The sequence below is a fragment of the Rhinolophus hipposideros genome (genome assembly GCF_964194185.1).
Source record: "Rhinolophus hipposideros genome assembly, chromosome: 5".
Taxonomy (NCBI): domain Eukaryota; kingdom Metazoa; phylum Chordata; class Mammalia; order Chiroptera; family Rhinolophidae; genus Rhinolophus; species Rhinolophus hipposideros.
The window spans coordinates 15458182-15483460 of record NC_138051.1 but is presented as its reverse complement, the minus strand read 5'-3'; the positions used below and the strand labels follow the sequence as shown (position 1 = coordinate 15483460).

At 34.9% G+C, this 25279-nt stretch overlaps 1 protein-coding gene across 22 annotated transcripts in view; it reads left to right on the top strand.

Annotated features, from left to right (window-relative positions):
- Window positions 1–25279, top strand: part of MIA2 (MIA SH3 domain ER export factor 2) — an 86205-nt gene that overhangs the window by 6810 nt on the left and 54116 nt on the right. For 4 of the 22 annotated variants that reach the window (XM_081047831.1, XM_081047841.1, XM_081047830.1 and 1 more), the window contains exons 1-4: window positions 11602–11748; window positions 19084–19215; window positions 23682–23703; window positions 24355–24443. In XM_081047831.1, coding sequence (XP_080903957.1) covers window positions 11722–11748; window positions 19084–19215; window positions 23682–23703; window positions 24355–24443 — 270 coding nt within the window. In that variant the 5' untranslated portion in view covers window positions 11602–11721. Of the gene's footprint in view, window positions 1–249; window positions 1463–7001; window positions 7221–7322; window positions 7424–11601; window positions 11749–12699; window positions 12785–13502; window positions 14061–19083; window positions 19216–23681; window positions 23704–24354; window positions 24444–25279 lie in introns of those variants that run through there. The other 18 variants (XM_081047834.1, XM_081047826.1, XM_081047833.1 and 15 more) reach the window with 11 other exon arrangements.

Here is a 25279-nt window from a genome sequence, read left to right as displayed (position 1 = left end):
CAAATTCTTCAACTATTTGATAACAAGTAAATCCTAATGTAAAAGGATTTTCATTTACGTTTAATCATTAACCTGAGAAGTCTGTTGTGATACAAGAGTCTGAGATTAGGAGATGTGATGTTAGTTTTTGCTCTGCTGTTGAGTTAGTTATGTGGTCTTGGGAAAATCATAGTCATTCATTTAAAATGATTTAGAGAGAAACAAGGAGTTTTAGTACAGTTATGTCAATCATAATTTTTTTCTTTTTAGGAATCTGATTTTCTTTGTCTTGGAGTAAGCTACACATTTGAAAATGAAGATAGTGAGCTAAACAGTGACAATGATGGTGAAAATATATATCCATATGAAGAAGATAAAGACCAAATATATGAAAGTGATTTTCTGAGAGAACATGGATTTTATTCAATGTCTGAAAGTACTTGGTTTGAAGACCAATTTCCAGCATCAGAGGCTCCTGAAGATATTGGAAGAACTAGTGAATCAAAAAACTGGGAAGGAGTAGAAGCTGGAAGTGTGAAACAGGATCCTATTCCAGAAATGGATTATGTCCCACCACCCTCACCTGTGCCTGAAGTGACAGGATGGTTTGGATTCAGAAGGGAACAAGCTGAAGGGAAGACTTTTGAATCAGTTATTGAACCTCTGCAAGAAGGCTCATTTCCAAGTAGAAAAAGAGCAATAGAAGATGAGAAAGACCTAGAGGAATTAAGTAATGGTGAGCCCCAAACAGAACATAAGCAAGAATCTGACTCAGAATTCAATTCGGTGCCAAAGAAACAGTCCGAAGCATCTGAGTCAGAGCACATTCTCAATCCTCAAGCCACTGGTTGGTTTGGCAGTGGATTTACAAGTTATTTAGGTTTTGGAGGTGAAGATGCAGGTCTTGAACTATTGCCCAAAGAAAGTGGTCCACCACTACAAGATGTTCCTAATTCCATATCATCTGAGGAAGAACCCACAGTTCCATGTACAGAAATATTAACAGAAAAAGGAGACACAATCAATAATGGTAGCTTAATTCTCAAACCAAGTTGGTTTGATTTTGGTTTTAATATGCTAGGCTTTGCATATGCCAATGAACATAAAATTATAACAGGTGATGGAAAAAATGAAGAAGGAGGTGAAGGAGATAAACATGAACATCCTCCTATAAGTGAATTTGACCCTGATAAAGAACAAGAAATAAAAACAATACGAATTATGGAAACTGAAGATCAATTAGGCAAGGAGAGAGTCTTGGAGAAAACAGATGATTCTGATACCTTACCATATTTTAAAAATTTCTTGTATAATTTTGACAACTCTTGGAACTTTCAGAAGGAAACAGAATTGTCATTTCCCAAAGAGATACTGGATGAAAATAACGTAGTGGAAAATGATGAAACAGAAGAATTTTCAGCTGAAAATGATCCCACAGCTAATATGAAAGTTATGATGTTGAAAAGCAGATACAGTCAGTCAGGTTTGTATAAAAATATCTATAATTTATTTTTTAAACATAATTTATAAGTACAAATAAGATAAATACTTTTATAAGTACAAAAAGTCGAGGAATCCATGTTCTTAAAATAACAATCAACAACTTTATTAATGACCCTTTTTATCAGTTTCTGGTTTACTCTGGGATTTAGATCTTAATATTATAAAATAAAATCCTAAGGAAAAAAATGATTTGAAATATATGGATGTTCCAGTAAGATCTTAAGGTATTTTACAATAATTAAAAAATTTTTTGGGGGGTGGGTGATGAGGGTAAAGGGGATCAAATATATGGTGATGGAAGGAGAACTGACTCTGGGTGGTGAACACACAATGGGATTTATAGACGATATAATACAGAATTGTACACCTGAAATCTATGTAAATTTACTAACAATTGTCACTCCAATAAATTTAATAATAAAAAAAAAATTTTGCGGGGGGGGGTCGGCTGGTTAGCTCAGTTGGTTAGAGCACGATGCTCATAACACCAGCGTTGCCGGTTCGATCCTGCATGGGCCAGTGTGAGTGAGCTGCGCCCTCCACAATTAAATTGAAACAACTACTTGACTTGGAGCTGATGGGTCCTGGAAAAACACAGTTAAAATAAATTTAAAAAAATTTTTTTATTACAGTAGTATATGTAAACAGATTTAAAATATAGTGCTAAGGCTTTTTTTTGGTTTTTTTTTTTTTTAACCAATGGAAATTTTGTTCCCTCTGTCCATCTTTACTCCCACCTCTGATCCAGGGACAATAATTTCGTTTCATGGTTTTAAGCAAATTTCTTTTACTATTTATCTCTATTTTCAAAATAAAACCTATATCATTCAACTTTGATTAATCTATTTTAGATGATATCCATTGACTTCCTATTCTGGTAGTTGAAGATTTTAGCTCATTGACACTCACTTTTTAGGTCATTTACACCTTCCCAATATAACTATAGTTGTGTGTTTTTTTAGAAACTTAAGCTAAGGAAAATTTCAGTAATTCATAATCATCTTGATTCCTAAATTTTATTCTAGGTCTGTACCCCACCCCCATCCCACCCCAACAAGAAGAACTATGTTAACAAGGGTTTTGTTTTTTTAAGTATTCAAGATAATAAGGAAACCCAAGTTTTCAACCTTCTCAAGTCTTTCAATTCTGGCAGCTCAACAGAGGGCAAAAAAAGAGAGAAGAGAGTATCAGCGGATACTTCTAGATTTAGGTGTCCAGTACCTCGCAACTCCTATGATTAACAATATGTGGATTGTATTTTTAAGTAAAGAATTATATAACATGACTTTCCCACATCTCCATTATGATGTCTCTATGATGGACAGATTAGAAACTCAGCAAATATTTGCCAGTAATACAGAAACAAATGAACCCTAGAATGACAGAAATCTTTCATAAGCAGAGGTCAACAACATTGCAAACTCGGAAAGAAACACATTAGAACGAGTTGATTTTCTTGAATTTCCAGAAGAGCTACTTGTAGTTTCTTAATATTCTCCAAAATGTACTTTTCCCCCTCAGATTTTAACCCTCTCTAAATGAGAAATATGTGGGTGTGATGTGTTTCATGACTAAAAACATTAGAAAACTAAATTGTCAAAGGCTGAAGACGAAATTATTTTGTTCTAAACTTGTTAAATCCTAAAGGAATACTGTGAAAAAGTAGATAAGAGTAATTGGAGAGGAGAAGAACTAAAACAAAGCAAGACAATATCAGGTCCAGAAATGCAGGATTTAAAATAAAATGCAGAAGATTATAAATATATAAAAATGTTTTAGAGCATATTTATAGAAACTCCAGGGCCACCTGAATAGTATTTTAGTAGAATTTATTTATCATTTCATATAGTGATGCTGGGAAAATTTCTAAATATGAAAAACTTGATGAATAGTCAAATGAAAATAGGGCATTTATGCAATTATAACTAGTTTTGGGGGACTTTTACCATTAAAATATTCAAAAATTCCTTTAAGTTTTCAGAAAAACGATATACTATATAAACAAAACGGATTATTTCAAAACATTACAATACTAATTAAACAAAAAACAGCCTGGAAATCACACAAAATTGGTTTAAAAAAATACCCAAAAAGGATTCAGATAAAGACACAGGCCCTATTTTCTGGATATTGGAGAAATAGCTAAAACTGCCAGCATTTTCAGATAATTTCTACAAATCTAAGATAATAACAAATGAAAACTTGCCTTAATTAGAAAGAGTGCATAAGAAAAATGAATCATTGATGTTTAGTTAATATTTGTGAAAGGCTGAGACTTGCAATAACTACATTTACAGAAAAACTGATATGCTAACATAAAAATTTACAAAACAGATAAATTAGGGAACAATTATTTATATTATAATATTAATAATTATTTTACAAAAGGATTCCAATTGAGTATATTTAAATAAGTTTCCGAAGTACAGTTAAATATGAAAAATTATTCATTATTTTATTTGACTTAAATTTTTGTTTATAGACAATTGTAAGAAAGGCATATCTGTAACTAATGTAAATCATAAAGTTTAGCTTTAAGTTGGGTGAAAATGATACCTGACTGTAATTAAATATAAATATATTATAGGAAATACTCATTTTTCTTAACATATATGTTATTTCAAATGTAGTTTAAAACAATATTTTAAAAAACTAATATAGCTACATATAAATTTGAGTACATTTAATTATTGAGTATGCCTTTTTTTCCCCTACTGCCATTAAACGGCATGGTAGATCACTATGTGAGTCCTGTATTTACAAGAGTCCCGTTGGATTCAGATTCCCAAGTTGATTGTTCATTTTTAACTTTAATGTTCACAGGTGGCATTTCAATTACTACTAAATGTTTGCTTACTTGGGACTTTCATCTTTTAAACACTGCTAAGTAAATAACAGCATCAAAGTGCTGTGTTTAATTCATAACTCAAAGAGCAAAATTAGACACTGAGTAATTCACTTGCAACTCTTTAATATTGTTTTTCAGGATTGCACTCATACTTTTCTCTCTTTGTCTTAAAAAGTAAAAAGTAACGGAGAAGTAAATTCCAGAGTTTACTTGAATACTATACTACAGACTAGAACTGGTTAGAATTTTTCTTTCATCCTGTTTGATTAGTTAATTCAATCAAACAATCAGTTTAAACTATGAAAATTGAACTGTCTTAAAGTAAGTTGATGGCTGTTTGACATGGCATGCACATAAATATAAGATGCAACATTACAAATACAGCAAAATTTGACATGTTTCAAATTTTAAATTTTTAAATTAATTTTGGGGAAAGGTAATCCTTTTTAAATGAAGGTTCTCAAGATACAAGCATACAGATTTTCATTTCAAATTTGAACTGAGGCATATTATCATTTAAAGGTATAAATCATTTAAATATTTAATATGCATCATAAAAGCAGAAAAATCAGAAATATTTTATTTAAACCTGTATCAGCTTTGTTTTATTGAAATGCAAAATAAAACTTTTATTTTTCCTAAAGTAATGATCATATTATCAGTTAGCTAATATGCATTTTTATCTGATAACATAGGTTTATCTGACTTCTGTAAAATAGCAGTGATAAGACTTGTAATTTCTTGAGTTCCATTTCAAAAGTCAATGACACTCTCATCTTACTGAAGCAATATGTTGATTTCATGAGATCACCAACTTAAGGAAACATCATCTCATGTGAAGTTTTGATACACATTCATAGCATAGAAATTAAATTCAAAATACAATTTAATATTGATTTTTAACTTGATTTCTCAGCACAGCCTTATACTGTTGCGTCTGAAAGAGCAAATAAGCATAAAACTGTGTATACTCATGGCAGCATGTATTGTACAAACAGTTGAATGAGAAATATCTTGTAATTGTTATTTTTATATCTATTTATAACATCAGTCATTTCCCTCTACTGAGCCAACACAAACATACAAAACGTTGTTTTAATGCAGTCAATCTTTTCTTGATAATTTCTAAAATGAATGGATAATTCCTAAAATAACAAATAATGACGTCAATAATATATTTTGGACTTACGTTATCTATATTTGTTTTATACAACAACACTCCAGTAAATTAGAAAATAATGTACTTTAAAATCTAAAACATTCTAGAAGTGCTAACTAGGAAGGATTGCTCTCAATCAATTTCCTTTAAAATTTACATTTGATATAAAGGGTGTATTTGATTTGGGGATTTAAAAAGTTTCTGCTCATTCATTGTTTCTTTTAATATACTCACTGAATGATATAACACAGTATATGATATGATATATAATAATATAATATACTGGACATGGGATGAAGGGGAAAATAAAAGTTGGACTTTAAAAAATATAGTTTCTTTAGTAGTGGGTGGTTCTTCCACCTTTGGAGTAAACTCATTAAAAGTCTGAGCAATAATGGCCTTTATATTTAACAGTAGATATTAGCAAATATGTATTGTAGATATGCATGATCCAGTGGGCTAGATTTCAGAACTTGGAAATTAATTGCTGTCAGTTCTAACATTACCTTTCTTTGTGCAACTAGTTCAGTTTGTTCTATGTATTAAATAGAATTAGCTATTAATATCAAGTAGGCTGTAGATACTGTAAATAATTTTGGTTAGATTTACTCTCTGATTCTCTAACAGATGAAGTAAGAAAAATCATCTCACCAATTTTCTTGAATGGTGGGAATATATATTTTCACAATGGCATTTAAACATTACACCTTCTTGGATAATAAATGTATCCAAAAGGAATGAAATCCTATGGGGATCTGTCTTATTCTTAGTTATAAGCTTACACTGTATAGTATAATAGAATTGTTGACAGTTATGTTATTTTTTTCTTTTTAAATAGTTTTTAGGATGATGTAGAAAATAGATAGAATTGTATACAGTTTAAAAAATTCTTCCTTTGTCAAGGAATAAAGGAAAGGCTATGTGGGAGGCTGAATAATGGTGCTTCAAAGATGTCCATCTCTTAAAACCCAGACCCTCTGAATATGTTACTTTGCAAAGCATAAAAGACCTTATGAATGTGATTAAATGAAGCATCCTGAGATGGAGAGATTACCCTAGTGGGCCCAATATAATCACAAGGTTTCTTATAGGAGGAAGGCAGGAGGGTCAGATTAAGAGAGAGATTAGAAGATGCTGCACTACTGGCTTTGAGGATGAAAGATGGGGCCATGAGCCAAGGGACACAGGTGGCTTCTATAAGGTAGAAAAGACAAGGAAATGGATTCTCTTCTACAGCCTCCAGAAGGAACACGGCCCTGCCAACACCTTGGTTTTAGAACTTCTGATCTCTAGAACTCTAAGAGAATGTATTTGTATTATTTAAGCCAGTAAGGGTGTGGTAGGAACTAATACAAGCTACAATTTATGTTTTAGTGAAATTCTTTTTTCCAAAATGAAGTATCATAAAGATCACAAAGGTTCAAAGAACGACCTACCTAGTAAACAAAAGGGAAGCCCACAACAAAGCAAGTATTTAAAAAAAAGAAAAACATCTGTCTTATTTATTTGCAGATATGGTCTCTGAAATAGGGTTACCTATGAGAATTCATGAAGAAGTACACTTCAAAACTCCATCTTCTAAAAATAATGATGAAAAATCAAAAACGTCACTAGATATGGAAGGGCCGACTCTGGAGGAAATAGACAGATCTGTAGAAAATACCCTGCCAAACAGTCAGATGTTTTCAACTGATTATTCTTTGTCTTCTCAAAATCACGTTGCTCAAAAAGGTAAGAAACAAGCTATTTGTTTTTTAATGCAGAAACTAAGGAAGAAAGATTAAAAAATTACATCATATCAAGTATTAATGTATTTTTTTTATAAATCCACAGAAGATGCTTCTGAGAATCAGAATCTGAAATATTTATTTCAAATTGATGTTTATGATTTCATGAAGTCTGCATTTTCACCAATTGTAATTCTTACAGAAAAGGTAACTTGATCTTTTAAATATTTTGCAAGAATTTTATCTATTTTGCTAAATATAGAAGCAGCTGAAAATTATGCTTGAGTGAATCCTATGAAAACATTACATAATGTTTCTTTTTTCCATAAAGTCTTAATAGGTAAGATTTCTCCTTACATGAACATTTTGTTGCATCATATTGTTAAGGATTTTTTTTTAAAACCTTTCCTTAAGCTTTGGTGATCTTGAGCTTTGGTTTTTTTTTTTTTTCTTCCCTTTTTTCAAATCAGGGAAAATGATACTAAATGAGTTAACTCAGGAATAATATTAACTAAAAATTAGTTAAGCACATTATGAGTACAGTCAGCTCTCTGTATCTGCCAGGTTCGGCATCTGCAGATTCAACTAACCACAGATGGATATATTTGAAAAACATGTTACGTTGTTGTCAACATATACTACTGTGTTTCCCCGAAAATAAGACCTAGCCGGACAATCAGCTCTAATGCATCTTTTGGAGCAAAAATTAATATAAGACCAGTCTTATTTTAATATAATACAAGACCGGGTATAATATAATATAATATAATATAATATAATATAATATCCAGTCTTACGTAAGACCCCATCTTATAGTAAAATAAGACCGGATATTATATTATATTATATTATACCCGGTCTTGTATTATATTAAAATAAGACTGGTCTTATATTAATTTTTGCTCCAAAAGATGCATTAGAGCTGATTGTCCTGCTAGGCCTTATTTTCAGGGAAACACAATATGTAGCTTAGGCCTATGATGGTTTGGTCTGTAGTGAATATGTATAGATTTCTTTTTTCTTGTCCTTATTCCCTAAACAAAATAGTATAATAATTATTAATAATTACATAGCATTTACATTGGATTTAGTATTTTAAATAATCTAAAGATGATTTAAACTAATGGGAGGATGTCTGTAGATTATATATGCAAATACTACAGTTTTATATAAGGGACTTGGAACATCTGCAGATTTTGGTATCCACAGAGGTCCTGGAACCAGTCCCCAGTTGATACCAAGGGATGATTGTATCTGAATGACAGCTGTGACCTCATAATGGTATAATGTGAGAATCTTAGAAAAGCAACTAATGTCTCAAAATTTAACCAAGCATAACTAAAATTTCAAAATCTGTACACTTTTTCATTTATTGTAAATCCTATTAAATCTTATTTCATTTTTTATTGTAAATGAGATATTGAAAAAGGACCTAGATGTAGTACTTGGCACATCGGAGGTCCTTTCCAAATGTTAGTTCCCTTTTTTATCTGCTGCTACCATATAAATAATTGAAGTAACACATTTATCTTCTCATTTACATTTTAAGATGGAATTTAACAGTGGTAACTTTCAAGGAGCTCACGCTAGTTGGAGAACACAGGTTTAAAAAAAAAAAGCAATAATTATAATACAGTACTGTAATAGCCATAGAAAGCTACTAACGTAGCCTGGTAGACTGAGCGGAAGTGGTAGGTAGAGAGGGTTGGGAGGAGAAACCTAGGAGAGTGTCCCAGAGATCATACTTGAGCTGATCTGAAAGGAATAGTAGCAGTTAGCCAGGCAAAGAAAGGATGGGCGTTCTAGGTTGAGGAGAGAACAATCTTAAAAGTACAGAAGTGGGAGAGATCACGGTATTTTGGGAGAACTAAAAGCTATTCGGTCTGACTGGATATATGGTGAGACTGAAGATGTACATAGGGATTAAGTCATGAATAGCTTTCATGTTTTGATAGGAAGTTGAACTCTATCTTGTAGATGAGGCGGCACCATTGAAGGATTTGAAGCAGGGAGTACAATGAAAAAGTCTATTTGTCAGCATTGTCACATTAAGAATTGAACAGGTTCAAACCAGAGGCAGGGAGCCCAGTAAAGAAGTTATTGCATTCGTTCAGGAAATAAATTATCAAAGTCTAAATCAGGGTGTACAAACTCAAGCAAAATTAATAATGCATAAGTAAAGGTGAGAACTGTAACCAACTAGAGAGTGTATGCCTTCTCCACAGGATGTGGCTGCTACTTACCTTCAGCCTGGTTTTTCCAGATCTTATGATATTCCAAGAAAAGCTGGAAATCTGTTGTTTTTTTTTGTGTGTGAAATCTCCCAACTTTTAGTACTGGCAAATATTCATATTTTTAAAAAAATTTCATGCACGTCAGACAAAATGTTCTGTGGGTTGAGTTTGGCCCACTGGTCACATTGTTTAACCTTTGGCCTAATGTCTGATAGTGGTTATTAAAATGATTGGAAGGACAGACAAGATAGATCTCTTGAAGATGGACTTCATTGGATTTAATGATTGATTGAATGTAGCAAGGAGAAGAATGTAGTGAGGATAACTTACCAGGTTTCAAGAGAGGGTGACCAGGTAAATGGTAGTGCCGCTGACTGCGATGAAAGTTATTGTGAAAACTGGGCTTAAATGGCTTGTATCATTTTGCTTTCAGTCTTGCTCCATACTTTATTTCTTTGCTAGGTTCCAGAGAGTTGACATTACCTGATAAACAAGCCCAGAGAAGTGATTAATTTTACTCTGTATGATTTGGTTGTAAAGATACTGATTTTAAACTTTACTTAGAAATCTGTTCCAGCATAGAACTGACATATCCCTCACCTGTCACTCACCTTTCCCCAAGAATTATACAAGTGAAGTTACTAAACTAAAAAAATAATTTATTAATCAGTACACCATGTTCACCTCTCATATAAAGTGCTTACTTAATAAAGGTTATGCTAAGTATTCTTATTTTTGAGGACTCAGTAAATATAGTCAAATACATCTTACTTGAACTATTTGGGTTGAAATTTTTTAGATGTGAAAATATTGAATTTAAATTTATGTTAATTATCTTGTGGACTTGGAAAGTCACTTATTTTCTGGGGGGAATTTCAGGTTTAAATCTTAGTTTCAGAATCTGAGGCTAGATAACAGGCTGCTAATCAAAACTGGCTTGTACATTGCTTAAAAATTATAAACTGGTTGCCAACATTTAAAAGGTGAGTTCATATAAAAATCTGGATTCTCTTGAAAAAGCAGAAGACTGTAATATATCATCTCCCACTCTCATATAGCAACAATCTTAAGCTGAATAGTGCTTAAATAGACATGTATTCTTCATTTGCCTACATTTATTTGGCCTCTACAGCGATTTAAGTTCGTAATATTTGGATTAAATGTTCTGAAGAGTTCCTGCTAGATCTAGAATTATAACAATCTTAGTGCATCTATTAAATACCCATATTATAGTTTTTTAATAGCTGTAGTAAATTGGAGGAATTTTCCAGTTAAATTTAGGTGAAAGGATTGCCTTTTCTTCTTGCTTAAATGTTTCAGGTAATTGTGTCTGTTGCTGGTTTGTTTCTATTGTTTCTAATTGCTGGTAATTTCAGTTAGATTTTGTATATAAGATACTTTCTTTGAATTGTTTAAGTAATAGGAATCAACACCACTTTGTCTACTTAATTTTATAATTGAGGAAGCTCTTTTAGTTCCAACTGTTATATATTCTTAACTAGAATGTTTTAGTTATATGTGGAATAAACAGTGGAAATTACCTAGCTCTTGTTCAACTGATAGTTAGCTCCTGATTCAATATGTTCTGAGAATAACTCTTACATCACAGTTCAGAGAATGAAAATGTGGCTCAACATGTTTGATTTTCTTCCAAAGGACTAGATCTTTTAGATTTGACATTGCCTGTTTAATTAAACGGGAGTAACTAGAACTTAAAGCTTTGCAGTGGGGCCCTTCATAAGGAAATCAGTTCCTAGGTTGCAGACAATGTTTACTGGTTAGCACATTTTTAATGTTCTTGGATGCTTTCTAGTAGCTGTCACAAATACTAACAGCATTTGTCTTCCATTTCCTTTAAAGCAGGCCTATATAAGACAGCAAAACCCCATGTCTACTTAAGGAAAACAATCTTTGAACATCTTTTACGTAGTAAAAATCATGTACTCTATATGAATAAACTATAGAATAAAACATTCAATTTAATTTTTAACACGTATCATACTCAGTATTTCTCTTTGTAATTGTAGATTTTAAGAGGGAAGTAATAGTATGATATTTAATCAGGAGTGATGTCCATGAAATTGAATTATGGTTGGTAGTCACATCTCCACCTATAGCACCCCTTTACCACACAAGTGTCAAAACAGGATCAGTCAGTGTGGAAATAGAAGAGTGCAGGATATATTAGAATCTGAACTCTTTCTCAAGGGTATGAGGTGCTTAGCAAAACTTTATGTACATGTTAGGATATTTTAACATGTATTTAAAAAAATGGAATGGAAAGATCTAGAGGAAGAGGTAAGTTTCTATATAACTATTAAGTGTACTGGAAATTAGGTTAGAATCTGGCACTGAGTTGAAGTTTTACTGTTTTTTCTATGGGCAAAGCGAAACTTTTAGGTTTTTCTTTTTAAAAGTATTCTTTTGTCCTTCATCCATGTTTTTAATATTTGGAAAGGTAAATATTGAAAAATTGGAAAACGGCACAAACTGCCTCAGGGAGAGCAAAGAGATTTTTTTAAAAAATGTTTTATGTTGTATTTAACTCCTGAAAGGTGAAAATGATTCTGGAGTTCCCTAAAGACGTTCAGACTTATTAAATGATTTTTATAGAGTACTACAATGTTCTGTTTGAAGCATATATTGTTCTGAGATTCTTTGAAATTCTAAAGATAAAATTTTGATTATGCTTGTTTTGAGCAATAAGCTATTCACATAATTTCAATGCACATTGTGTAACTAACACCCCTAGAGGTTGTCTAAGTGCTTAAAAATCGAGAATTATTAAGCAATTTCACCTACTCTCTGATACTGATAGTTCCTGAAACTCTTTAGACTGATGTGGCAACGAAGAGAAAACACTTTTGAGTTCCAAAACAACTAGGCCTCATTGTAGCCCTGAAAATCACTTGCTGTGAATTGGGGCCACTGTCGATCCTTTTTTTAGCACAATTTCTGTTGCTGTCCGAGTGTACATTAGGGAAATTTCCTAAGGATTTAAAATTTTGTTCAACTATCGAGTTCTCTTGGGTGATTTGCTTAGGAAGACGTATCGTTCCTTTTCGAGTTGCTTCACTGGACTTGAGTTAGAAGGCCGAATATGGTGAAAAGGATTATTGTGCTGGCAATGAAGATTCAGAGATGGGTTATCCTTTACAACTAGGTCAGCTAAAACCATCTCCCACGAACAAATCCAGCCCCGCGTACGTTATTCAACAGACCTAAAAATAGGGTCCTAAATTTAGAGGGCAAGGTGCTACTGCTAGCTCCCCTTCTCAGGAGGGGAACAGCACTTGTCCAGCCAAGGTCCACCAGGGTTTGGTTTAGCATTTGGGTAAGTAACTAGGAGGTCATGGAGGTTAGGCCAATTTTGTCTAACAGGTGCCCAGGTAACTCAGGTAAAAGTGAGTAACCCTCTCGACCCCTCCGCTGAGTAGAGACGCGATCGATGTTCTCTTGCGTGGGTGAGGTTAAACTCTGCCCAGACCAAAGGTGACCCAAGATGCCTTCCTGTCCAAAGTCGAAAGTCCGGCCACCGTTGGCAGGACACACAGGCGCGGGTTCTGCAAGCCATTTTCTAACTGGAATGAAGGCGGTGGCCGGTCATCCTGGACCCCGCGGGATACGGCGGGACACCACGTTGTCAGGGCTTCCGTGGGGTGTAGACAGCAGACTCTTGCGGGGCTGCGAGAGGAAAGCGCTGGAGGTTGAGGCTCGGCCTGGTGCTGGCCTCCGGGGAGAGGGGTCGCGCAGCGCTCAACCTGCCAGGCTGCACCGAGGGGCCTCCAGGAGAAGCCTCCGGGCCGCCGTGGCCACCCGATGTGGGGGACCTGGGCCATAGCCCTCGTCGTCGGGGCGGTGCATTCCACAGTACAGCGCAGAACTTGAGGCCGAACCCCATTCTCTCAGCCCCTACCCCTCGAATTCTAAGGGTGGGTAGCTTCGCCAGTTTGAGCGCCGGTCCCTTTAAGAGCGAGCGCCCGGGACACGTCTACCAACCTCGCGCGAAGAAGGAGGGGAAATGCACGGTGTCCCCGCCTCCCCGCCTCCCTGCCGCGGCCTGGCCTAAACCAAACCGAGGGGTGGGGCGGCGAGGAGATGGCAAGTCGCAGGCTTGTGCGGGGCCAACTTGGACCTTCGGATCCGGCGGACGGAAAGCGTAACGTAGGGGCTGAGGCTCCCCGGGTGGGCAGCGTGGACACTTGAGGCCTGTCGGCACCGTTCCCTCCAGCAACCCCCCGCAGCCGGCTCCTCAGTGGTCTGCTCCGGTTGCCTAGTGCGGGTTTGGGTTCCGGACGGAACGCTGCGTGTTCTCCGCCGGTTGTTGTGGCTTGATCAAGGCCCTGGCTGGGGCCACCGCAGTCCAGGTAGCCTTGGCGCCATGGAGGGGTCCGGGGCTGCCCCTCAGCCGTACTTGGGGCTGGTCCTGGAAAGGCTGCGCAGGGTGAGTCCAGGCGCGATGAGGGTTACGTGGCCCCGGGGTCGCGGAAGCCGCCCAGGGAAGGAAGCAGCAGACTTTGGCTTTGGGGTCTGAGCCGCGGTGGTCCGAGGTTCCGAAGCCAGTCTTCACCTGCCGCCAGGCTCCGGCCTGTGTCCCAGGCAGTAGCCAGGTTCGTAGGATGCTTGGACGGTTTTTTTGTGGGTGGCAGGGGACCAGGAGATGAGGCAGGTTAAGACAGCATTTGCTTAGTGGGACTTGGTAAAGGTGTGTTAAGTGTTTCCCGAGTCCTAAAACGAGTTAGCCTTTTCCATCGTGTTATTTTGAACAGGGTCCCGTGACACTTGCCCCCCCCCAAAATCCCCGCCCCCCGACTGTAAGAAACTTTAAGGGTGAGGAGTGATCGTCCGAAATGAGTTCCTTTTAGTGATGAAACTTCTCGTTCTGCTGAAAGGGCACCTAAGCCTGGACTGGGAGTTGGGATTCTAATTCTGCATTTTCTTTTAATAAAGAATGCTCTTCTGAGATGCTTTACTATAAGTGAGGTTGTTTTTCGCTTCTTTCGGTGTCTTGTTAATGTAAACAAACGGTCGTGTTAATGTACAATCTGAAGACATTAAACTTCCAGTGTTCAAAATTTATTTATTTATTTTTGGTTCAGTTAATGATCATGTTGCAGGGATTTTTTTTCTAAGTGTTTATAGGTGTCTTTGTTGACATGTTTAGAGACATTTATGTCGCTGGGTTTTTTTTTTTTTTTTTTAAAAAAACTATTTGTATTAAAAATGTAAAAAAAGCCCCTTTCCATATTGGGGCAGTTATTACTGGTTTCTTGTCATGTAAATTAAAAAGTACCGTTGCCGTGGTATTCATAGATACATATACATATGGCAGTTCCATGGAGATTCTAAATGTACTAAGACAGTTTGGGTGGGAGACTGATACGCTGTCTGTTAAGGGAGACAAGACAAGAAAATAGTACAAAGTAGAAACTGAAGTGCTCACTGAAGCATACACACCAAGTGCTAGGGAAATTGGCGGGAGGGAGAGATTACATTTTCTTGACTATTTAGGAAATCCTTTTGGGAGTAGCTTAAGAGGATGTATGAAACAGCATGGTATGTGCAGCAAACGGTACGGTATGTGGAGCTGTATTACTAGAGTGTAAAGTGGCCTCAGGGAGTGATACGCAGTGATGCTTGCTGGAGACATAGTAGGTTCCTGGTAATGTAAGTGATGGCGAGACAATGTGCTTTTCTTTAGCACTTTCCACTAAGCCTAATTCCTCATAATGTAGCTGAAACAAGCCTGAAACATGTAAATAAACCTTTACTTACTAAATGTAAATTGGTTCTAAATTTTAGAAGTGATGGTAGTAATTAATCACAGAATACTAAAAACCTTTTCCACTCCCAAACAGGAGTACAAAAGGAGTTCTAGACCAAGTGTCTTAAAAGACTCAACCATTCAAGGTGACGAAATACTCTAGGGTTAAATCAAAATTGTTTTTCATCTACGTCAAATAAGCATGATATGTATTAATAAAAACAAAATAATAGAACGTCAACATGCATGCCCTGAAAATATTTGATTATAATGCAAAGTTCCATTGAAGGGTACACCTCTCCAAGATGTAAAACTTGAAAACTAATTTCCCCTCTACATATTACTAAATGTTAACTAAATACTAAAAAAGAAACCACGGAGAAAAAGATACAGACAATTCAGCCTATATATAATAGGCCTTCCTCTCCAGACTCCTAGGCTCTACTCGCATTTTAAGACCTGGCATATTTTTATATGCTGAGCACCATTTAGCACCCATCGCTAACCTTTCTCAAAGCCTGTGTCTCAAAAGAGAATGACCAAAGTAGAAATGGGGTCTTTACCAGCTTAAGATCAAATAGTGGTTTCCTTTTAGATGTCCTCTTCTGTATGATTGGCGTTGGGGACGCCTACCTCCCTCCTCCCATCAGGGGTCATAGACCATAACCATTTGCAGGAAGTTTCCCTGTTTCAATAGAGCAGACTAGCAGATGGTCCTTGTGTACAGTGACTCCTCCAGATTTGTCCAATTAACCGGTATTATAAAACTCAGAGTTGCAGTCCTAGATTTGTGAGCTGTCATCATAGTGGAAGTTGAAACTATGAAAATGGATAAGAGTAAAAGGAGAGAATATTTTTTAAAAGTGTCTGGAATATAATTTGTTAATAAATGTAGAATTTGTGGATGGGCGGATGACTAAATGAATACTAACAACTTCTCAGGTAATTATTAATTTTGCAATTCCTGTTTCAGGCTGAACTCTAATTCTGTCTTAGCTCTTTTTAGACCATTTGCCCCTAAATCTCTTTTGATCCCTTTTTAAAGGGAGAGTTATTATTATTATTATTTATGGTCACCAGTTTACATTTGGGTAAAATAAAGACCCGAGAAAATTAAGAGGCATATTAAAAATAGTTTTTTATCAAACTTGTGAATAATGAGTGAGTCAGTCTCCCTTTTAAACTCTGGTGGTTTACTACTAAATTACAGAGAAAAAATATTCCAATTTTTAGCATGACTAATATGTAAAGAGGAAATTATTTTTCAAGTTTTATATCTTGGAGAGGTGTACCCTTCAATGGAACTTTGTATTGTAAAGTATTCTCAGGGCATGTATTCTATTATTTTGTTTTTATTAATATATATCATGCTTATTGAGGTTAGATGAAAAACAATTTTGATTTAACCCTAGAGTATTTTGTCAGCTTGATTAGTTGAGTCTTTTAAGATTCTTGCTCTAGAACTCCTTTAGTACTCATGTTTGGGAGTGGAATAGGTTTTAAGTATTCTGTGATTAATCACTACCATATTTATGGAGAGTCGCCCATCACTTCTATAATTTAGAACCTATTAACCAAATTATGTGTAATCTTGAATTGTATTATACAAGGCATGTCAAAAAATGTATACACCTTTTAAGAAAGGAAAAAAACCTTAAAATTGTAATACTCAATATAGACTGATAACAAAAGATGAATACAAGTCATGTGTGTACATTTTTTTTGGCACCCCTGGTATTTATTGATGTTTGATAAATCTGGTTATTCTTTCTGTGCTGTTGTAAGATAGAGTGCTATATTGTAGTTAATATTTAGACATGAAAATTCTCCATGAGAAAGCCAGAACAAGTAAGACTGGAGCAATGGATTTGAGATGAATTCTTGAGACCCAGATTCGTTGCTGTTCTTCAGTCCAACCAGCTCAAAGCTTGAACCTAGAATTTACCATCTTTTAGAATAGAAGGGCTGATAAATGCTATTGAATTTAAGAAATGTCATGTACTAAAGATAATTGCATGTTTGATCTGAGAGATGGTTTTAGAATTGTTGCTTAAAGTGTCGTAATATTGTAAATGAATCATATTGATCATTAGATTTTTGAAGTGTCCATTTTATAGTTTGAAATAGCTGAAATTAAGATTCTTGGAGAATATATACACTAAAGAAAACGTTTCTATGTGTATTAAATGCCTCTTTTTTTCAGAGGCAGAAATATATTTTTTTAAACAATTGATTGGCTTTAATGATGTCAATTTCTGTTAACTGGTAACTGGGATAATGTAGAGAGAGGCAGAGGCAGACTGCGTTCAGGGTAAAGGGATATTTTTAAGAAGCAGTATAATCAGGTGTATTTAATACAGGTTAATGAACTATAGATAGCAATTTGGAAAGACTATGTGTATAGATTAGAACTATAAACAAAAGCTTTTGGATGGGGAATAGACATTAAAGGGGGTTTTTCTAGGTAGAAAGGACCTAAAAAGGGAAGATATGCTCCAGAGGTTTTGGGCCGAACCATAGAAAGAATCTAATCTGATTAGACTTCTGGTCGTTCTTTAAAAGGGCATTTTCCTTTTCTCCCCTGCCTTCTTTTTATTATGTGATCGAGTAACATCTGGGTTTTGGTAACAGAAAAGAAAACCCCATTGGGTGAGGAGGAAAGATGAAATATAGAAGCAATTGCAAAAGCCCAAGCTGTTTCGTGTAGAAGACCTGCTAAGGAGTCATGTGGAAAGGTCATGGATATAGGATCATGGTCGTTGAAGGCGGAATAATAGAAATAGTTGCTTTTATTGAGGACCCACAGGCCTTGCATGTTCTAAGCATTATTCCCGTTACGGATAAGAGAAGGGAGCCACAGAGGTAGGATGCAGGGATTCAAATTTCAAACCCAAAGCTTTATCGTGGTTTTAAAACTTTTTTTTTTTAAAGCTGCAGATCCACGTTTTTGTTTTTGTTTCAAATTAAGAGATTTTATTGCTAGTTACAGATGCATGGGCAGGGTTAACAGAATTCTTAGGAAATGGTGAGGTACCCAGCAATAGTGGGTAACTTTTGCCACCTCTAAGTCTGAAGGGTTGCAGATCCTTTCTTTTCTTTTCTTTTTTTTTTTTTTTAAACTTGTAGGGAAGTCTTATATGAAACCCAGTGTGCTCTATAGATAAAACCTAAACTGGTTCAAATAAGGATAAGAGCACCTGAACTCATCTTTCTTTGGCCTTCTTTCCTCTTATTCTCATCCTCAGAAGTTCTGAGGCATCTTGTCAAAGCCCATTTTGAAAATGAATGCATTTCACCATACTGCCGTTTTTCACTTGGTGATATAGTGTGTGAAAGTTGCCAGAAAAATATTCTCATACCTTCTGTTTGGTGGTAGTCTGGCAACCTGTTTCATGAAAAGGGTGTTAATAATATTTACAGATAAACTTGTACTTATGTTTGTGTCTGAGTCTGTTTAGGCCGCAATAACAAAAATAACCATAGACTGGGTGGTTTAAACAACAAACATTTTTGTCACAGTTCTGGAGGCTGGGAAGGCCAAGATCAAGGTGTCACAGATCCAGTGTCTGGTGAGGGCGTGTTTCCTGGTTCATAGTCTTCTCACTGTAACATCACATGATGGAAAGGTCAAGGGATCTTTCTGTGGCTTCTTCTATAAGGGCATTAATCCTGTTGATGAGGCCACGACTCATAACCTAATCACCTCTCAAAGGCCCTACTTCCAAATACCATCATTACATTGGGGATTAGGTTTCAACATACACATTTTTTTTGGGGGGGAACACAAACATTCACTGTATAAGCAGTTTGTAATCAGTACTTTTAATCAAAAGTACATTTAAAAAAAGTTAATTTTCTTTATCTTGAAGGTTGCAGCAGCATTACCTGAAGATATGATACCAGGTCCTAATTCCTATGGTTTTCCAGGGGAATTGTTGATATGTGCAGCTACTGTTGGATTTTTTGCTTTTTTCTTGTTTTTGTGGAGAAGTTTTCGATCGGTAAGTAACCGATGCTATGTACTAAGGGAATGTTCATTTTTGTCTTCAGGTTGAACAAGTAATGTGAGAAACATATCTTTTAAGGAAACAAGTTAGGTTGTAGTTATGTGGGTTATTGATGTTAAAGTGTGGATATTAGAAGCAGTATGGATTTAGAGGAATTTTTTTAAGTGTAAAAATTGTAAAGAATTTCTTTATAGAAGTCTTCTACACTAATACTAAAACCATTCATTCATTCATTCATTTTTGGTTTGTGCTTGTTTTTAACAACATACTAAACATCTGTGAATATACCACCAACGTAGAAACAAAAACACTAACTATCACTTAAATTTCGGTGGTCTTCCCTCATTTCATCCCCTTGTTTCCCTGTAGTAAAGGTAACCCTGTTCTGGATCTTGTGTTGATTAATACCATGCCTTAAAAAATTATTTTTGGTCATATTTGCATATATTCCTCAAAAGTATAGTAATGTAATTTTACTTGGTATCATGCCATATGTCATGTTTTGGAACTTTTTTACTCCATCTTATGTTAAGATGTTAATCTTATGCTAAGATTCATCCATATTTTTGGATGAGGCTTTAATTTTTTATGTTTTTTTTTTGCTGTAGAATATTACAGGAATATGCTAAAGTTTATTTATAGATTTTCTAGCCTTGGACATCTGGGTTGTTTCTAGGTTTTTTTTCTGTTATAATTAGTGTTGCTGTGTATATTCTTATACATATCTCCTATACATTTTTAAGCTTCTCTTGGGAATATGCTTAGGGGTGTGGTTCGTGGGTTATAGGGTCTGTGGAGGTTCTCCTTTTAAAAGACAATGCCAAATTCTTTTCCAAATTGTATCAATTTACACCCTTACCAGCAATATATAAGAGGTCCTGGAGATCCACTTGATTTCTGTCCTTTCCAACACTTGTTATTTTGCCACTTGAATGGGTATAAAATGGTATCTTGATGTGATCTTGATTTGAATTCCTATATCAGTAATGAGACTGAAAACTTTTTTCTTTTTTTTTTAATTAAAGTTTATTGGGTTGACAATTGTTAGTAAAGTTACATAGATTTCAGGTGTACAATTCTGTATTACATCATCTATAAATCCCATTGTGTGTTCACCACCAGAGTTAGTTCTCCTTCCATCACCATATATTTTTTCCCCTTTACCCTCATCTACCACCCCCCTCTCCCCTTACCCTCTGGTAACCACTAAACTATTGTCTGTGTCTATGAGTTTTTGTTTCTCGTTTGTCTTGTTCTTTTGTTCTTTTTGGTTTATATACCACATATCAGTGAAATCATATGGTTCTCTACTTTTTCTGTCTGATTTATTTCGCTTAGCATTATAATCTCAAAATCCATCCATGTTGTCACAAATGGTCCTATTTTATCTTTTCTTACCACCGAATAGTTACCACACCTTCTTTATCCATTCATCCATCGAAGGACATTTTGGTTGTTTCCATGTCTTGGCCACTGTAAATAAAGCTGCAGTGAACATTGAAGCACACTTGTCTTTATGAAAAAATGTTCTCAGATTTTTTTGGGTAGATACCCAGGAGAGGGATTGCTGGGTCATATGGTAATTCTATTCGTAATTTTTTGAGGAACCTCCACACTGCCTTCCTTCCATAGCAACTGCAACTTTTTTTTTTTTTAATTTTATTGGGGAATATTGGGGAATAGTGTGTTTCTTTACGGCCCATCAGCTCCAAGTCATTGTCCTTCAATCTAGTTGTGGAGGGCGCAGCTCAGCTCCAAGTCCAAACGCCATTTTCAATCTTTAGTTGCAGGGGCCCGCATCCCACTGTCCCATGCGGGAATCGAACTGGCAGTCTTATTGTTGAGAGATCGCTCTCTGACCAACTGAGCCATTTGGCTGTCCCGAGACTGAAAACTTTTACTAAATTTACTGGCCATATGTATTTATTATTTTGGGAAATAATTGTTTATTTCTTTTGCCTAATTTTCCATTAAGTAGTTTGTTGTTTTTTTATGTGTAGGTGTTCTTTATGTATTCTTGATGCTGTCTTGGTTGATTCTGTGTACAGTAAATGTCCTCATATGAAACATCTTTTCATTTTCCTTCAGATGTTTTCTGATGAACAGATACTCTTAATTTTAAAAATTTGCTTTTAAACACTTAAGTCCTTGATTCATCTAGAATCCATTTTTTTTTGGTCTGATATGGAATAGGGATTCAGTGTAATATTTTCCCCTGAGATATAACCATTTTTTCATTTTCATTTATTGAATAGTTTCTCTTTTTCCTATTCACCTGCCATGCATGTTAGAGTTCTGCATGCATATAGAGCTTTTCTGCACTCTTAATTCTATTCCATTGATCATTGTTGAAAGCAGATACGTGGATACCATTCTGTATCAGTCCTTTAGGTCACATGTACTAAGTGACTAATTTGTGTTGTTCATGTATTATATATTCTTGCACTTTTTTTGTTTTCTTTACCAAGAATGAAGAGAAGTGCGTTGAATCCCACTGTCATGAGAGATTTATCACTTTCTGTAATTCTGTTAGTTCTTTACATATTTTGAGGATATTTTATTAGGTGGATACATGTTTAGAATTGCCATGTTTCATGGTAAATTGAATCTTTTATCGACATCTAGTGACACTCTATAACTCTCGTGATGCTTTGGTCTTAAGAACTATTATTTGAGGTTAACATAGCCATACCAACTTTCTTTTGGGTGACATTTGATTTTTCTTTTTTCATCCTTATACTTTTCAGCCTTTCTTTGGTCTTTTACTTAATGTGTGCCCTGTATCATTTCTTTTATATCTAATCTGACAACCTCTGTCGTTTCACTATTGAGTTTATCTACACATATTATGATTATTGATGTATTTGGATTAGTTTCTTCCAGCTTAATTTATTAATTTGTTTGACTTTTTATGTTTCTACTAATTTCTTTGTACATTGGTAAGTACATCTTTCTGCTAAGAAAATAAGGACCATAGCATACTCTTACATTCTCACTTTCTAACCCCCATCTTGTTGTTATAATCTAAAACTGTAGTTCTAGGTAATGTTTCTCTTTTTCTTTTCTTTGTTCTTTACTTTATCCTCCACCCCTTACCCATCACTCAAGACTACAAAAATAAATTACCAAGATATTTGATAACCCTTAATTGACATATCTCTTTCAGGATCTCCTAGATTTAATTCTTCCCATATTTGAATACTTCTTTCAAGATTGTTTTAGTGTGCGTCTTTGTGTGACAAAGCTTCTGAGATTTTATTTTGAATGCTTGATGATATTTGAATTAAGTCCTCACACTGAAATAATTTGTTCGATATAACCATTCTAGGTTTAAAGTTCCATTCTTTTAATACTTAAAAAGTTGTACTTCCTTGTCTTTTTACATCTAATGTTACTTATCGCAAAGTCTAATGTCATTCTGATTCTTATTCATTTGTAAGTGATCTGTTCTCTGTGGAAGCTTTTAGAATCTTTTAATTTGATAGTCTTATTTCAATATAATGTGTCTACATTTGAAAATTTTTTTTATTTCTCCTTTAAAGTTTTCTGGAATCTTAATATGAGATCGTTTATAATTTTTTTAATTCTGGTAAATTTCTTCTGCATGTTACATTTTTAGTTCTCTTTTTGGGATTAGTATGTTTTAGATGTCGTTCTTTATACTTAAGACTTCTAGAACTCTTAAATGTTTTTTTCCCCAATTTTTTTGTAGTTTCCTGTTAACCTTTTGAGAGAGTTCCTCACTCTGATGTTTCATTTAAATAACTTGTTGGTCATCTTTATTATACTGTACCTTGACTTGAATTTTGTCTCTTTTAATTTTATCCCTATAGATCTTCTGTAGATGATTTAAGTCCCCATTGTTTTTTATACTTACTTATATTACCTCAACCCTAAACCTGACCCTCTTACAAATGGAATTTTTCCTTCATTATTTGAGAGAGAGAGGTTAAAGAAGAAAAAAAACTTTACTGTTTCTTTATAGTCATTTCAGATACATGGCCCTGTGGTAACATTTCTGAAATTGTGTTATTTTGGATATTAGCACTAGGGGAGATGATAACAGGGGCTTCCTGAAATAGTTTGTTTTAGGGTCAAATATGTTTGAGGAACAAGGGGGTAAATGAAATTAAATAGATATTTTTAAGATAGTTATTTCAGAGTCTTTAATATGCTGATACACAATGTGAACCTTCAATAGTACTTAGCTAACACACCTCATTTCAACTCCAGCTATGTTGGTCTAGGTAGGTCTCTCTTCTCTTCATTTGCATCTGTGTGTAAACAGATCCTTTAATATGTAACATTTATCTCATTGGACATAGAATACTAGGCTAATTTATATTCAGGCAATAAGAAAGGCAATAAGAAAAGTGTTTTTAAGTGGGCAGTATAAGTTAAGTAAATTATATTTACTTGAATGTCTGTTTTAATGTAATTTTGTTTAAAATTTGTTTCAGATTCGAAGCCGGCTTTATGTGGGTAAGCTCTTTTTTCTACTTTAGATCTCACCGTTGTTGTTTCTAATTCTAAAACTTAAAACAATTTAAACATGATAATATTAACTTCAAAATAATTTATTTGGGTAACATTGGTTAATAACATTATATAAGTTTTAGGTGTACAAGATTGTAATTTGACATACATGTATGCTCACCACCCAAAGTATGTTCTCCTTTTGTTACTATATGCTTGACCCCCTTTACCCACTTCGTCCTCTCCCTATCCTGGTTCCCCACTGGTAGCCACTATTCTGTTGTCTGTGTCAGTGAGTTTGTTTTTGTTTGTTTTGTTGGATTCATTTGTTACTTTTTTGATTCTACATATGAGTGAAATTGTACTGTTTTTCCTTTTCCATCAGGATTATTTAATTTAGCATACATAGTACTCTCAAGATCCATCCATGTTGTTGCAGATGGCAATATTTCCTCATTTTTTTTTCCTTATTTTTTTATGGCTAAGTAGTATTTCATTGCATATTTGTATATATATGTATATACACCACATCTTCTTTAACCATTCATCTGTCAGTGGACACTTAGGTTGTTTCCATGTTTCGGCTATTGTAAATAATGCTGCAATGAACACAGGGGTTCATATAAGTGTTTTCACATTTTAACTCTTTATTTTTAGGAAGAGAAAAAAAGCTTGCTGTAGAACTTTCTACACTAATTGAAGAAAAATGTAAACTACTTGAAAAATTTAGCCTTGTTCAAAAAGAGGTAAGACGTTTTTGAAAATGTTAATATTCCTGTTAGAATCAGAGGACTTTATACTTCTCAATACAGGTACTTACTTCTATGTCAGTTTATTATTAATGATTTATTTGCAAAGTATGAAAGTTCAGTTGCTCCTCATATTACCAATCTTATCAATTTTAACCATTGTGATAGGTAGGTGCGCAGTGGTGACTCATGGTCTCAATTTGTGTTTTCATGACTAATGAGGTTTCATGTTTCTTGGCTGTTTGGATATCCTTACTGTAAAGTTGCCTGTGTGTGTGTGTGTGTGTGTGTGTGTGTGTGTGTGTGTGTGTTTACACTTTTTTACACTTTTACAGGTATGGTTGTCTATCTTTTTCCTTTTTGATATGTGGGATTTTTTTCCTCTATTTTGGATACGAGTCCTTTGCCAGATACATGTATTGTAAATATCTCCCACTCTGTGTTTACCTTTTTATTTCAGATGGTGTCTTTGGTAAACAGAAGTTTTTAATTTTAACATGGTCTAATTTGTCAACCTTTTCTTTATGATGACTGCTTTTTGTTTCCTACTTAAGAAATTTTTGTCTTCTCAAGGATATGAAGATATTCTTCTGTGTTATCCTTTAGAAACTTGAATGTTTTACTTTTCTCATTTAGTTTTTGTATTAGTTTGCTAGGACTACCATAACAAAATACTATAGACTTGGTGGCTTACACAGCAGAAATTAATTTTTTTACAGTTCTGGAGGTTAGAAGGTCAGGACCGAGGTGTTGGCAGGTTTCTTCTGAGGCCTCCCTCCATGGCTTGAGGATGGCCGCCCTCTTTCCCTGTCCTCACATGGTCTTTCCTCTGT